The sequence below is a fragment of the Neoarthrinium moseri genome (assembly GCF_022829205.1).
Source record: "Neoarthrinium moseri strain CBS 164.80 chromosome Unknown scaffold2_Wmoseri_CBS_16480, whole genome shotgun sequence".
In the NCBI taxonomy this organism is placed as follows: domain Eukaryota; kingdom Fungi; phylum Ascomycota; class Sordariomycetes; order Amphisphaeriales; family Apiosporaceae; genus Neoarthrinium; species Neoarthrinium moseri.
This window is the reverse complement of record NW_026055116.1, coordinates 265,462-280,426: the sequence shown is the minus strand read 5'-3', so window position 1 is coordinate 280,426 and position 14,965 is coordinate 265,462. Positions and strand designations below refer to the sequence as shown.

Below are 14,965 nucleotides of genomic sequence, written 5' to 3'. Positions count from 1 at the left end.
GTACATGGCTCTCTGTGATTAGTATGGACGACATGGCCTCTTTCTTTGGAAAGTTCCCTCGCATAATGTCAGCAGTGTACTTGGATACTGAAGAGCCGCGCAACTTCCGTGATTAGAAGCTTTCAGAAGACATCACGGTTCTCCCTCAGTCGCTGCCGCTGACAGAACCCACCCCAGCAACATATTTGATCGTCAAAGGTCGTCTATTTCGCGTGTTGGGCCGCATTACCGATTTAAACTGTACCCCAAACACTACTTCGTATGATACTGTCCTTGAAATCGACCACGCCGTCTTCGAGGCATACCAGAATTTCCCGCAACATATGAAGGTGGTGCTTGTCGGCGACTCTGGCAGCCACGTCCAAAAAACGTTCAACTTCTCGAATGTTAGTCTGCTAGGCATGTCCTACAAGGACATGTGCACACTACATCGCCAATTTTTAGTCGAGGCAACGGACGATGACCGTTTTAGATTTTCTCAAGATCGATGTATACCGTCTGCATTAGCGATGTTAAGCTATCAACACGGTCTCGAGCCATCATTCGAAGTATTCTCAGAAACGTGGCAGATGCTGACTCTTGCGGCAATGATTTTGCCTTTAGAGCTTGAACTGAGGCGAAAGACAACGAGAATTGCGGAGTCTGCGCAAAGCGTCGATCTTCTGCAGGCTCTGGAGAAGTCTTGCAACCGTTGGGCGGAAGCGGCACTTGTTTGCGATGAAGCGCGCAAGCCTTGTGATTTCCTCGTGGGTATGCTCGCGGCTAACCGCAATGCAATTAGTGATGGGTTAGAAACTCTCCAGGAGTTATCTCCGCGAACAATGTCTCAAACCTCTTTGTTCAATCCGCAGAATAACGAATTCGAGGGTGGGTTCTTGAGTGACAAGGATCCAATCGAAATTGATCTTGATTGGGTATGTCTGTGCTTGACTGTTCTCACTAGGTTGCCTACCAACTGACACAGGCTACATGGGATTATTTTATTAAAGAAACTAACCATGAAGCTGGTCCTATCTATTAAACAGCCCATATTTTGGAATGTGCCAGCAAAGCTTCGTCAAAGCGTCTTACAAGATAACCTATCTAACCATTTATTGTTCGCTGGAATCTTGCTGGACCCCGTTGCTTCATGTTCATCCTCAGTCTTACTGTCTATTAGAATGAGACAAAACCTAGACGTAGCGGTGGACCATAATTGAGCTGAATTAGTATCTTTTTGGAATGCCTGCCCTAACCATTTGACATCCTATACTCATTGGAACAAGTTTTGAAGATGGGTTCCTAGAATGTGCTCTACTTACCTCAGTGGTGCACTAGCAAAAACGCAAGTTGGAGCTCTTCCGTACGGCCGCAAGAAACCCTATCCACAGCAATATGAAAAAGACGTCATTGTTGGCCATGCTACCTTGACCAGGTAATGTCCTACCCGTCCGAAGACCGTCGCGCGCAGCAAGAGGGGGTGGGTCCCAGAGCGCGCCGAGAGCAGCTCTAATATAGGAAACGCATGCTTATCTACCAAACTTTCCACCACGAACATTCATCTATGTTTTAGAAAGGACCAAGGTTGCTTATCGAGCTTATGGGCAGGCCATGAGTTCGCAGTAAAACGCGACATAAATCAGCCAGCTAAAGAGGCTGTTCACACATTCCGGACAGGCTAGGTATGAGCAGGCAAGATAGACGGAACCAACTATTTGGGGGGTATACATAAAGATGACGTAGTCTGTATTCGGTTCTGGAAGTTCTCGTGAGCCAGTCACTCTACCTCGAACACGAATGATTAAGTAGACTCAACGACCGTAACCCAATAGTCCACTCCACCCACATTGCTCGCTCTTCTTGTGAGGCTCCAATGTGAGCGGACTATGGAGTTGGAGCCGGCTATGTACTTTAGCGAGGGGACATTGGGGATTGTCAGAAGCCCCCAACACCACCTCCCACACCACGTGGCCCAATTTGGCAGTTCGGGGACTCGTTATCGGCTCCACAGTGTAGGCGCTACGAGGCCATGCCACACCTTCCACAAACGTCGGAAGCCGTTTGAGGCCCAGAGCTGCAGGGCCAATCAAGGCTGCCGCTATAGCTGCACCGTTGTTAGTACAGAAATGCATCGCGAATCTTGCCAAACCTCCGTCGAATTGTGTAAGCTGCCGACATCGCGACTCCACAATTCGCTATGAAACCGACCGGGGACAGCTTCGGCATTGACACATGACAATGGGCCCTACGTGTGCTACCCCATAACTCTGCCTTGGAGATGTTGACATTTTATGTTTCCTATACCTGCACTGCCGTCGCTGTCAATGCTCGCTTAGCTCAAATTTCGCACAATACTATAATGGCAGTTGAGGTCGAAGATTTAATCATACAGCCCTTCCGGGAACTCATTGAGCGTGGAAATGAGGCCATTGCCAATGCCGAGACAGCACAAGATGTCGACCCAGCGCTATGCCAGGCAATGCTGAAAGCGGGTCGTGCAGTCATTCGGGAGGGCGAGAGAGCGTTGCAGAGAGTACAGCCCTTGATACTCGGTCGCCTAGAGAAGCATGGTGATGCTTTGAGGGAAGCAATACGACAGAATGGTAATCCACTTTCCCTCGAGGTTGATGCGCACGTCCACAGTTCGCTGACTGGCCTCCAGATGGAATCTTTGAAAGCCAAAGGCAGCTAGAAGATGTTTTATATGACCTTGATGACTATATCCAGCCGGACACCTTCGATGCCACGAAATTCGCTCTAGCCCAGACGGCTTCAAAGGCATTTGCCTTAAGTGCTTTAGAGACAATCAAGAGATTGCGTGTTGATGACGAGGCGCCGGTATCCCCTGCCTACTCTGCGTCGCGGTTTCCACCCTTACCGCCACTGCCACAAGGTCGAGTCGAGCCACTCTCAATACCAAGACCGTCAACTCGAACGGAGCATCGTGCAGATACTCATCTCTTGGGTCAAAATGCGCGAACTACTCCACACATTGGGCGTGCATTGTCCAGCAGTGTCAGGAGTTCTCCAGGAGAAGCAAATCTGCTGCGGAGAATGAGCACGAGGAAATCACAAAAGTCTCTGGCACCTTCAACGAGTAGTTCAGATAGCCAGTACTCTCAACCAAGTTTCCAATGGAGTCAACCGGAGCGTGCTACCAGAGGATATCATACCCATCATCCTTCTGACTACTCGGAGTTGCTGGGGATCGAGATTGAGAATCTTCTGAGTGAGCCAAGTAGCCCAAGACTTCTTGAGCCCCACTGCACAACAGGATCCGACTCAAAGACACCTTGGACTACAGCATGGATTAATGACCAAGCCGTGTCTGCAGACAACCAAATCCGCCGAGAGGCTCTTTCAGTGGACGCCGCGGCTGGACAAGGAAGTGCGGACGGCCATGAATCACCAACTACAACCAGATTCACTTTCGAAAGCACTAGGAGATATCAGGAGACGATCCCAGAGAACTCTACGACAGACCACGTGACAGAAGTCGTCGATGACATGTCTCCAGTAACGAAATTTACCCATGACAGGATGCGAAGACATTCACACTCTGTCTTCGACCATAATGGTCTTAGTCGAAATGGAAAGCCAATGACATCAAGTCCCATTGACCAGGTTTCCGGCGTGAAGCAGCATCCATTATTGGCTACCAATGCGCAAAGACGAACGTCACTCGACCATACACCTATCAGTATCCCTTATGCTTCTACTGTGGAAGATAAACCGCCTGCGTTTGTCACACATTTCTTAGGTCATCGACATACAAAGTCTACAGACGCTGCTATCAGTACGCAGGTCGTAGCTTCACCACCGCGTCCAGCACAACACCCTAAGCCCATCTGGTACACTCGGGAGGAGAAGTGTTGGATAGAAGATGACAGCACTTTTGAGCAGTTGGATGGCTTCTGCGAGGGTGCCTTGGCATTCAGGGATGGTCGCATCGAGGAAGCAACGAAGACCACCGTTATATTAGACGCTGGACCGAGCGGTATCAATGGTTGCCATGATACCAGAACCGGAGCCGCGCTTTCAATGGATGCGATGGACTACGTTCCACTGGTAAGTGATACGAGCAAGACGGGCTTGTCCCTGAATCTCCCTAGGGTAAAACATATACCGATAGGCATGTATGGCTAATTCTAGCGACCAGAATGCGCAGAAACCGGTTATGCAATGCAGCAACTGCAAATTTCATCAACCACTTCTCGACTTCAAGAGGGATTGTAAAAGTGATCGTGAGTAGCGCACTCGCCATGATCTGCATCCGATGCTAACCGAATCGACTGTAGCTAAGGCCCGTTCCTCAATGGAAGGGGTGTCTTTTCGCATCCGATTCCTATACAAGTCCCACCTGTCAGTTGGAGGCAAATCCTCACCCTTGTACGGCTGCATTTTTTGTACCCATCTAGGTCATACACCACGCGAGGGAGATGCCACTGTTTTCGCGTCACAGGAACAACTATTTCGGCACTTGGCGCAGCATCCACAGCCCCTTCCAGAAGTACCAGGTGTCACCGTTCTGTATGGCAAGCTTGAAGATGGAGATAGGTATGCAAATTCGTACGACATTCACCTTCCAGAGCCACCTCGTGCCGGTTCCATGACCTCGGAGCCAAGCCTACTTTCCAAGCGACCCACAGCTATCGCTGTAAAGAGTCATACCCAGAAACCTTTTGAGAAGCCTATGAAAGACCCGAGCGGACGGAAAGATGTGCTGCAGTTTCTTGTGGGAGCTAGGATTATCGGCGTCGAGTTTCCGAACGAATGGGGCGGCAAGTGGTGTCTCGGTTGGCATGATGGTGTCCGCGGCTCATTCCCAGCCAAGCTCGTAACTCTGGAAGAGCCACCTAAGAGTGACATACGACTCCCTGGAACGAACAATGACGGCGTTATTGTGACGTCTAGGTGGAAATGGGAGGCCAAGCACCCAAGTGCTGGCTGGCTAACATTTGACAAGAACACGGTCCTGACCAATGTAAGCTGTAAGTAACGCAAGAACGACGAGCTGAAAGCCAATAGCTGACATGGGGCAGGGCTGAGTCACGACTCATGGTGTTGGTCTGGGACGACCAAAGATGGGAGGACTGGGTTCTTCCCATCTTCACATATTAAGCCTGACTCGATCAGGGACCCTCCAGGTTCCGTTGGGGCTTTCGGCGCCACCACAAAGAAAGACTCGCGAAGGCTATTCAAGATACGGCACTCCAAGAGCATCTCGTCTTCTGGCAGTAGCTTCGAATTACGTTAGAGGCTATAGTTGGTATGGAGGCCACAGAGAGTGATTGTTCACACCGCTCGATCCTTCCAAGCGTTGTGCACTACAGTTTCCTTTGTGGCTGGGTCTGGCGAACTTCGGTACTACTGGCGAATGTTGGATATCTAAGGATTATGCGATCATCTGCCCTGAGGTTACAGGTGAGATATGAAATACTTAGTACTAGTGTTTTAAGATACCCTTTTCATATATATACTGTACATATGATGCCGCCGATCGTTATCACATGTTATCATGGCCAGCAACCTTCCATCTGCGATAGCAAAGAATCATGGAGGTCTCGGGCGAATATATTCCCTACTGCAGGCGACAGTTGTGGTTGTAGGCATGAATTTAAGTTGTTGGCCAGACAAATGAGCAGGCAAGCAGGGCCGACTCTGGGGATCGATGTGATGCACAGTAGAAGTATTCGTATTTCAGTCTCAACCAAGATCCATGTGTCGCTACGGGGGATGTGTTATGTCTTCAATGTAGCGTGGTAAATGTGTTAGGCTATATATTAGGGCAGGAGTCTGTGCTCCTAACCGTGTCAGGGCGGTGTCATTGACGTCACTCGGCGCTGTAGCTCTACCAGACCTAGGTACCTCGTCCGCTAATTCGCTGTGCAGCGCAGCCTTTTGTGCATCACTCGACAAGTAGAACCTCATGACACAGATCATTACGCGCAGTTTTAGATCAGCGCAGTGGTCTATGAGCGTAATCCGACCCCCATTTCTGGTTCACGCATTGCTACATAGAAAGATCTCATCTTCCTTGAGTACTCGGAGCCCAGTCAGGACGATGAAAAGGGGCGCACCATCAAACCCCAAAACACCAAAGGCCAAGAAAGCTCGCGCAGAAGTTCCCGAATATCACTTAACCCCTTCTGTGCGAGACGAACACGGAACAGCGATATGGCCGGCCCCTGAAGACGCCATCACAAAAGCTAGGGACTTCATTCGAGAATGGTACGGAATTCATGATGCTAACTTGTACGTAAGCACCTGGCGCTGTCAACTGACATTCAAAATCCAGTGCTGCGGCTGGAAAGAAGACTCTCATAGTCCCTGATAAAGATGCAGATGGTCTGACCTCAGGTGCTATTCTGCAAAAGACCCTCATCTGGCTTGGTCTTGATCCGAAACTCATAGCAGCGCATCTTCTGATGAAAGGCGCCAGTGTTCACGATCAAAGCCAGAGGAAATCCATGGCTGCCCATGAGCCAGCTTATATCATTGTCTTGGATCAGGGGTCACGAAAGTCGCCACCGCTCATTGAAGGATCTCATAAGGCCCTGGTTATCGACCATCACCACGCCTTGGACGAGGATTTCCCTGCAGGCGCTGAACATGTTACGGCTTGCAATTCTCCGCCAGTGGCTACGAGTTCCTTGCTTACATACCACATATGCTGCGGGCTGCACGACGATGTCCGCAGCTCCTGTGACTGGTTATGTGTCATGGGGACTCATGGAGATCTCGGAAATACGCTCAAGTGGGAACCGCCTTTCCCGGACATGAAACCAACGTTCAAGGCATACACTAAGAAAGCCTTGAATGATGCAGTGTCTCTCATCAATGCTCCCCGCCGAACAGCATCCTATGATGTGCCAGCAGCGTGGAGAGCTCTCACGGCGGCGCAGGCCCCGGCGGACCTCTTGAAGAACCAGGACCTCCTCGCTGCTCGGGCTGAAGTCAATACAGAAGTCGAACGATGCACTCACACGGCCCCCAAGTTCTCCGGAGATGCGAGGATAGCCATATTCCGGATCAACTCGGCGGCTCAGGTGCACCCTGTGATAGCAACACGGTGGGCAGGCCACCTACAGTCACCCAAATTGGAGGTTATCCTTGTGGCTAACGAAGGCTATCTCCCGGGTATGGTCAACTTCTCGTGTCGCATACCGCGGAGTGCTAGGACTCGTGATCCTCCTGTTAACATCATCGAGGTTCTGAAAAGCATTGCCGACAAGGCTCCCGACCCCACGCTGCGCGCGAGGCTGGGCGAATCATTTGCTCGAGGGCACAAGGAAGCCAGCGGCGGTATAGTCCCAAAAGCAGAGTTTGAAGAATTGATGAGCATCCTTGAAATTGGGAAGAAGCCTGATGGGAACAGTCCTAATAAGAAAGGGGGGAAAGACACTGCTGCGAAGCAATCAAATACCTTGATGAACTACTTCGTCAAGACTTGAATAGGACATCACCATGATCAGCTCTCGGAGCTCGGAACTAGCAACATCGAAGAAGCAGCCGCAATTGAGCTCTAGTGATATGCTGCTGGTTAATGACACGATGTAACTTCCCCGTTTCGTTTCTTGCGTTATCTTCATAGCGAGTTACGGTCTCTCAAGACAGCGACTTGCGGTGGTCCATTAGGCAGTGGCAGGTCCGAACTCCGAGCCCCGCCAAATCGCAGGAATGATCCACGCTAATCTTGCAAGGATGTACTGGCTGTGCCACCCGGCCGCGCGGGATACATAAGCTGCCGCACACGCGCTCGCTCACCATGGAATGTTCACAAAGTGAGAGTGCTATCCCCATTTGCAGCCATGGATGAGAAGCATCTTCCTAATACCGAGGGTCCAAGGAGGCCCACTAGCAAGCCACGGAGCTTCTGGAAATATTTCACCGCTGGCGCCTTGTTCTGGTTCGCCGTTTGGAAACTTACCTCGCACGTTTCATGGCGTTCGCATTTGTGCCATCACGATGGGCTGGTCAGATACTCAGGCGAGAGTATCAGCTGGAAGGCCTGTGGCGATTTGAATGGCAGGGAACTTGAGTGCAGCGAGCTCGAAGTGCCCATGGATCAGTTCAACCCCGAGAACTCGGGCAACAAGACTTTTACTCTCCCTCTCATCAGGCTGAGGGGCAAGGATGCGACTCAAAATATTCTTCTGAACCCCGGCGGCCCGGGAGGGTCGGGTATCGAATTTCTTTTCCGACGGGGAGAAAGTTTGAATGCCATCGTTGGAGAAGGGTTTCACCTGTTATCATTTGACCCCAGGGGCGTCAATGGTAGCAAGCCGCTTGCATCTTGTTACCCGGATAAGGAGGCAAAGCGTGATCTCAGTGCCGTACGGTCCGACAAAGTCATCGAGGACAGCGCCGAGGCCTTTGCCTGGTCTCAAAACTACGTCAAAGCATGCCAGGAAACCATGGGCGAACATGGGAAGTACATCAACACCCCACAAACTGCTGCCGACATGAACAGTATCCTCGATGCCGTCGGACAACAAGACATGATATACTGGGGCTTCAGTTATGGAACAATCCTGGGCCAAACGTATGCGAGCCTTTTCCCCGAAAGATCCGAGCGTGTCATCATTGATGGAGTTGCCAACAACTTCGACTGGTTCGAGAACAATTTCGACCTCGAGGCGCTAGCCGACACTGAGAATGTATTACTTGGGTTCTTCGATGAATGCATCAAAGCTGGCAAGAACTGCACCCTATCCTCACTTGCCAAATCCAAGGAATCACTTCGAGATAAAGTACTGTCGTCAGTCGACAAACTCTCAGAGCCCGTAAGTGTGTACGTGAACAACACAGTGTATGGGCTTTTGAATCGGGAGAAAGTCTTATTTAACGGAATTTTCCCCGCATTATACAAGCCGACGTTATGGTACGAGCTTGCAGACCGGCTTGAAAAGCTGATTAATGGCAATGCAACTGAGGCGTTCTTGTCCTATGCTCAAGGTCCGGCTTGGGGCCAACTGGGGGATGCCCTCATGTTCATAACCATGAACGACGGTACCGCTGGCCCGGAGCACTGGCCGAAGGACCGGGAAACCATGCTGGACAACCTGGTACCTTATATGAACCAAAGTATGTTTTCTCCCTCGATGAATGGCGAGTATTACATCAAGCAGCATTGGAGTATTCCGAAGACACACACCTTTGTTCAGAAGATGGGCGTCAAAACGGCACACCCTCTGCTCATTCTCTCCACCACATACGATCCTGTGTGCCCCCTTCTGTCTGCACGATCGGCCAATGCAGCCTTCGAGGGCTCACAGATCATCGAGGTTCGAGGGTATGGGCATTGCAGCATTTCCGTACCATCTGCCTGCCTCGCCAAGCACGTGAGGGAGTTTCTGTACAATGGGACGGTTCCCGCCAACTACACACAGTGTGACGCGGATGGACCGTACTTCATCAAGCCGGAGGAAGATGGGAAGATATCAGCCATGATGCACTTCGATGATCCTGAGGAACAGCGCATTCACCGTGCGCAGCTGGAGATCGCTCAGGATCCTACTTGGCCATTGTGGTAGAACTCTCTACTATGGATAGTCTTCAGGTCCAGTTCAAGCCAGTTATGCAGCGTCCCAATGGATCCAATTCTCGGTTACCATAGCCGTTGTCAATGATATGCATGTGTGTCTGCCTTACCGACGTGTGTCGCTGTGCCAGGTAGGTTGACCACTCCACCCTCCGGCGATGGGTTCAGCCTAAATGGAGCCAGAAACCATCCTTGGACCCCAATCACGGCCCGTATTCCGCATGCAACCAATTCCTTTCCTTCCGCAACTAGCAGCGAAGCCGCAATACTCAACGCAATCCTGATCACGTTTACCCCTTGCACGCTACGGACCGATCTAGTCCGCGGTTTATATGGGCGGCTGAATGCCATTCTAGAAGCTGACCTAGGCAAGAACAAGAATCTAGGAAAATGCCATCTTGAGCTTCTCTCACGCCTGTGACACTCGTTCGTGGAGTTTACCATCTATCAAATTTTGAAAGCATCAAACAAAGATGTATACTCTTCGTCTGGCAGTACTGGCATGGTTCACGTGCATCGCCGCTACCCTGGGCCAGGAAGCACCCGCAAACATCGCTGAACGACAAGCTGGGCCTGGAACGACCTTACAGTCTGGGTGGTACTGGATTCGAGCAGTCGCTTCGCCCAACTTCCACAAGTACCTCCAGACAAAGCCCGCGTACAAGCCAGGCACTGCCATTCTCGACTCCTACACAACCGCAGGGCAGTTCAATATCAAGGATGGGCAGCTCATCGCCAACATAGGCACGGGCGCCGACCCGCTATACTTGAACGTTGAGAAACCCGCGGACCTCACCCAGAGGACACTGGCGACCTGGTTCAACACGACCAAGAACCCATTCGGCACCTTTGTCTTCCAAGGTGACGCCGTAACGTGGAGCACGCCAGAGGTCAAGAGGCAGAACCTTGCGGCCTGGCTGGTTTGCAAAAACCAGGCATTGTTCATTAACACCGGTGCCTATGGATATCAAACCCCGAGCGGATGTGCGGACCAGACCGTGAGCCCACATATCCCTATCCACAAGGTACTTAAAACTGACGCGGGGGTAGATTCATTACTATAACGATGCACACGCGAACTCATAATTACTCTTCTGCCTGTGTCACTTTGAACTTGAGTCGGCACCTCTCTAAAATTGACAGTGAATTTCATGGAAATATCAACGCGATATAGGGTATTTAAAAGTCTTCCGAGACCTTAAGCCTCAACATTCTACTAATACAGAAGAGTCCGCTCCAGGTTCTTGATGTTACATGATGTGCTGTTATCATTCGTTGCCGGCAGTCGTAACCCATGTATCTCCAAAAGCCGCCCTCTTGTCATAAAATCAATGCAAGACCAGCCATTATGCACCAGTACCACCAGCGCCACCAGAGCCACCGCCACCGCCAGTTGAATATCCCCCGCCGTTGTCCGTGGTCGTTGCACCATGATGACCAGCGACGTGTGCAGCACCGGGCTCCGTAACGCCGGTATAAGTCGGAGGGGGTACCATAGAGGTAGCCTGATAGGCGTTGTAGGATGTGTTGTTGGCCATGGCGTTGGGGTGGTCTGTTTGCCATTTACTCATCTCAGCCCGGCGTTGTTGCCGTCGTTTTTGGGAGCGGTTGTAGAAGCAACAGCCGCCAATGCAGACTGCTAAGACTACGACAATGATAATAACTATGACAGCAATGATGCCGCCGCTGATGGTTGTCCGAGCCCTATTGTAATCGTCGTTGTAGCTGGTGCTGTATCGGGCGACGATGCCATTTCTGGTCACCTGGCGCTCAAGCATTGAGGAGCCCGAGGACAACAGATTGAGCGCGCCATCAGCTAGATTCGGGAGAGCTGGCATATTGTGCTGTGTTGTTTTCAAAAAGCCGAGTCTTGTATCGTGTGAAAGGTAGAGGCAAAAGAAAAGCAGAAGCAGGTTCTGAAGTTCATTCCATTGCGCTGTATTTGTCTTGTGGATTGACGAGAGGGAGTGGCACAGCACCACAGATCACCCGCTCATCCATATCACAATCATCGCTCTCTTGCGACCGATGCGCCTCCCATAAACTGCCCATCGACCTTGGCGTACGTAGGCGCAGTCAATTGTCATGAGTCTTGTGCGGCCAGTTTTGACAACTATCATATGGCATGACGTCGGGTTGCTGGTCTCAGCCCCAGGCACACACTTGCGAACCAATCATGTTCATGTAAAAGCTGCTGTTGGGTCCTGAAGGATTCAACGGTGTCGCCAGTAGTGCCCTTGTACGCCTACTGTGGCTGTACGTGCCGCAGCACATCGCTGATCATGCCTTACTAGCAGGCCTGTGCCGCTCCGTGAGAACACTTGCATAGGGCACTTGACACCGCAAATCTGGAGTATTGTACGGAGTACAATAATTTCGTCCTTCATACCTCAGTCTGCACTGCATATCACGTGCTTGTTTCAACATGCAGCACATCATGATAATGGACATCAGCGAGAATGATCATGAACCCACTACCAAGCTCTACTTATATAACAGTCTATCTGCCGGTATAACAAGCTGATATTTCTTCGCATTCATAGGACGAACAATAAAAGATCGCTCATAATACCAACCCTGGCTTGCCCGAAAGGGGGTGACGAGATTTGAGGCTGTTGATCAAGCATCACTAGATAGCACGAGTTAGATCTTGCCCAGGGCTATAAAGAGTATCTGTGTAGGTAACTCAATTTGGTGGAAGTCTACCTAGATATCTGCGTGGCGTAGCCTGTCCGCATAGGCCCCAAGGCGGCACCCTGCCAGCTCTGGATTGGATATCCGATAATTCCATGACTGCAATACTTCAAGATACTATGGTGACCTACCGCGCAAATTACCTGATTTTTGCGGCGTTAGCTGGCAGGTTCGGGAGAGTCCACAGATGGAGGGTTTGGTTATGTGGTAATGTGGTAATGTGTATGTACAACCGTGGAGCTGATGCAAGGGCCAAAGATAAACGCCGATGCAAAAGTCTAGTTGTGACATGTCGCTCGGTCAAACCACTGCCCATTCCTACGAACGGCCAGCCATGACGCCTATGGATTGTAGAGCACACGCGTGTCACTTTTCCGTTGCCGATTGGCTTCTTGAATGTGTTTATATTCGAGTGTCGCACTGATCATGTCAGCCCTCGAGTCATCATCATTGCCATTGCCGACAATGATAACCGGTGGATCCAGTAGCAGCGCCCGTTAACCCCGCCACGCTGTTCATTCACCGGCCGCATCCCTCCATATCGCGGGAGATAAGGAGCTACTACAGCGGGTCAGCCATTATGGAATACGCCAGATGGCGTGCGCTGCCTTCAACCTCCTGTAGTAGACTTATGGGGCTCCTTCATGCGAGGCAAAAATCGCAGAAAATGGCTCGAATGAGCAAACCTTCCTGCTTAATGTAAGTCGTTTCCATCAATCAGCAACCAGCCGCCAGAAGCAGAAACCAACTGCAGCACCACCCCCTCTTCCCTGGGACTGCACTTTCCTAACCCTACAGAGAAGACGGGCGCTATCCCCGCCGCTGCCAGATCCACTATGTCGGCACCACCGGAACTTCCATCCATGAGCAATGATGTGCTGTTGATATTCTTCTTTACAGAGCCCAACGATGAGTGGATTTCGCGGGTCAAGGCGAAGCACCCGGGTCTAGATATCCGATGGGTCAACGTTTTGAACCCGGATCATACTTTCAAGAAGCCCGAGTCGCTAGGCGACGAGGTCTGGAAAGGCGTCACGTTGCTGTGTCCCTTTATCCAACCGCCTCCCGCCGAGTTGCTCTCTACTGTACGATTCGTGCAACTCCCATCTGCGGGTGTCGATCGATGGCCGGGACATCCAACGTACGAGAATGAGAAAGTCGTGTTCTGTAGTGGAAATGGGGCACATGCGTGAGTTAGAGTGGCTCTGCGCTATCTCTCGTAACTGACATGATTCTCAGACCACAAATTGCAGAATGGGTGATCGCATCATGGCTTTCGCACCAGCATCACTTTACGCGCTACACAGAGCAGATGAAGACTGGTCAATGGGAGCCGCCCACTCGGTCCACTGTGCAAGACTCCACCGCTGCTCGGATGTAAGTGCAGTGATCTTTTCATCTTTGTACCGTTTTTGACTCTAGATAGGGGTGTGCTTGGCTACGGTGCCATTGGAAGGCAATGTGCCCGCGTTGCCCATGCCATGGGTATGGAGGTCTACGCCTATACACGGAGTGAAAAGGCAACGCCCGAGAAACGACAGGACGACTCATACTGTGTTCCCGGAACTGGCGATCCTGATGGTTTGGTTCCGTCTAAGTGGTTCCACGGTGCTAGCAAGGACGCCATCAACAACTTCCTGGCGCAAGATCTTGACATCGTGGTCTTGAGTCTTCCGCTGACCAAAGAGACGAAAGGCCTTCTCTCACATGAACAATTCGAGATCCTAAGCAAGAAGAAAACTTTCGTTTGCAACATCGCTCGTGGAGGGCATTTAGACCAGACGGCCTTGATTCAGGCCTTGGAGTCCGGCAAGATCCGAGGTGCGGCTCTAGATGTGACAGATCCGGAGCCACTTCCTTCTGACCATGCGCTTTGGAAAGCTCCAAACTTGCTGATAACTCCACACGTGAGCTGGCAGACGCAGTCTTTGATGCCACGGATCCTGGATATCCTCGAACTGAATTTGGATAGGTTGGGTGCAGGGCAGCCACTTATTAATGTGGTGAACCGGCAGTTACACTATTAGATTTCTGCACAACCTGCTGCATTTTAAGATTATTTGGGGGTCATCCTGTCAGCATGCTAGGATTGAAATCCTACCGTTCGAAACTTAGGCACAAAGCACATCGTGGCTACTGACCGGAACAACTATGGGCGCGGTGGCTACGACTGATATCTACGCAACATCTAACCATTTTTGTTCTCTGTTTATCCATTTCCATGCGCATTATAGGTTGTGGCAGTATTCGTTTATCGTCAACCGTGGCCGACTGGAGATCAACATCGTTAGATCAGATCAACGAGGTTTGTCAAGTGTCCACAGATGTCATCATCCCCACGGATTCAATCGGGCGGAAAGATACGTGAATCCATAGCCGGTTTCAATGGCACAAATAGCAATCCGTTTAGAGTTCAGAAAGAGGGTGAGCCACGAGGCTAAACTTTCCACCTCGGAGCGGTGATCGGACCTCCGGCTTGTGTGGCTGTGAATGCGGCTACCAAGCGCCAAACAATAAGTTGAGATTATGGACAGGCTTTGTCAGACTGGCTACCGTAGGGAGTCTAGATCAAAACTCATTTCGGAGATCCAGCCAATAAATCAAATCCGTTTTTAGTTAATAGGAACCACCTTCTTCTCAACCGCCCGTGTGTTGCAAAGACAGTTCAATCGAACAGGATGGCTGCGTGGCTGGCCGTGAAGCAGGAGGATCTGCCTGTGATAGATATCAAGGCACTGAATATAGGGT

General features: G+C 50.9%; 6 protein-coding genes across 6 annotated transcripts; 5 read left to right on the top strand and 1 right to left on the bottom strand.

The window, feature by feature from the left end:
• Positions 1-2,338: 2,338 nt before the first annotated feature.
• Positions 2,339-5,236, top strand: JN550_000842 (uncharacterized protein; the record flags this gene model as incomplete). The annotated part of the gene is made up of 5 exons (XM_049320386.1): positions 2,339-2,582; positions 2,642-4,047; positions 4,139-4,223; positions 4,278-4,970; positions 5,022-5,236. The coding sequence occupies 5 exons, from the start codon at positions 2,339-2,341 to the stop codon at positions 5,234-5,236; spliced, it is 2,643 nt and encodes an 880-aa protein (XP_049176748.1).
• Positions 5,237-6,043: 807 nt separating this feature from the next.
• On the top strand, positions 6,044-7,433 carry JN550_000841 (uncharacterized protein; the record flags this gene model as incomplete). The annotated part of the gene is made up of 2 exons (XM_049320375.1): positions 6,044-6,210; positions 6,278-7,433. The coding sequence occupies 2 exons, from the start codon at positions 6,044-6,046 to the stop codon at positions 7,431-7,433; spliced, it is 1,323 nt and encodes a 440-aa protein (XP_049176747.1).
• A 357-nt stretch (positions 7,434-7,790) lies between these two features.
• Positions 7,791-9,515, top strand: JN550_000840 (uncharacterized protein; the record flags this gene model as incomplete). The annotated part of the gene is made up of 1 exon (XM_049320364.1): positions 7,791-9,515. One exon carries the CDS (start codon positions 7,791-7,793, stop codon positions 9,513-9,515), a length of 1,725 nt encoding a protein of 574 aa, XP_049176746.1.
• Positions 9,516-9,996: 481 nt separating this feature from the next.
• Positions 9,997-10,587, top strand: JN550_000839 (uncharacterized protein; the record flags this gene model as incomplete). The annotated part of the gene is made up of 1 exon (XM_049320353.1): positions 9,997-10,587. One exon carries the CDS (start codon positions 9,997-9,999, stop codon positions 10,585-10,587), a length of 591 nt encoding a protein of 196 aa, XP_049176745.1.
• Positions 10,588-10,869: 282 nt separating this feature from the next.
• Positions 10,870-11,361, bottom strand: JN550_000838 (uncharacterized protein; the record flags this gene model as incomplete). Its single annotated transcript, XM_049320343.1, has 1 exon — positions 10,870-11,361. The coding sequence occupies one exon, from the start codon at positions 11,359-11,361 to the stop codon at positions 10,870-10,872; it is 492 nt and encodes a 163-aa protein (XP_049176744.1).
• A 1,523-nt stretch (positions 11,362-12,884) lies between these two features.
• Positions 12,885-14,244, top strand: JN550_000837 (uncharacterized protein; the record flags this gene model as incomplete). Its single annotated transcript, XM_049320332.1, has 4 exons — positions 12,885-12,916; positions 12,972-13,406; positions 13,457-13,594; positions 13,644-14,244. The coding sequence occupies 4 exons, from the start codon at positions 12,885-12,887 to the stop codon at positions 14,242-14,244; spliced, it is 1,206 nt and encodes a 401-aa protein (XP_049176743.1).
• Between the last annotated feature and the right edge of the window lie 721 nt (positions 14,245-14,965).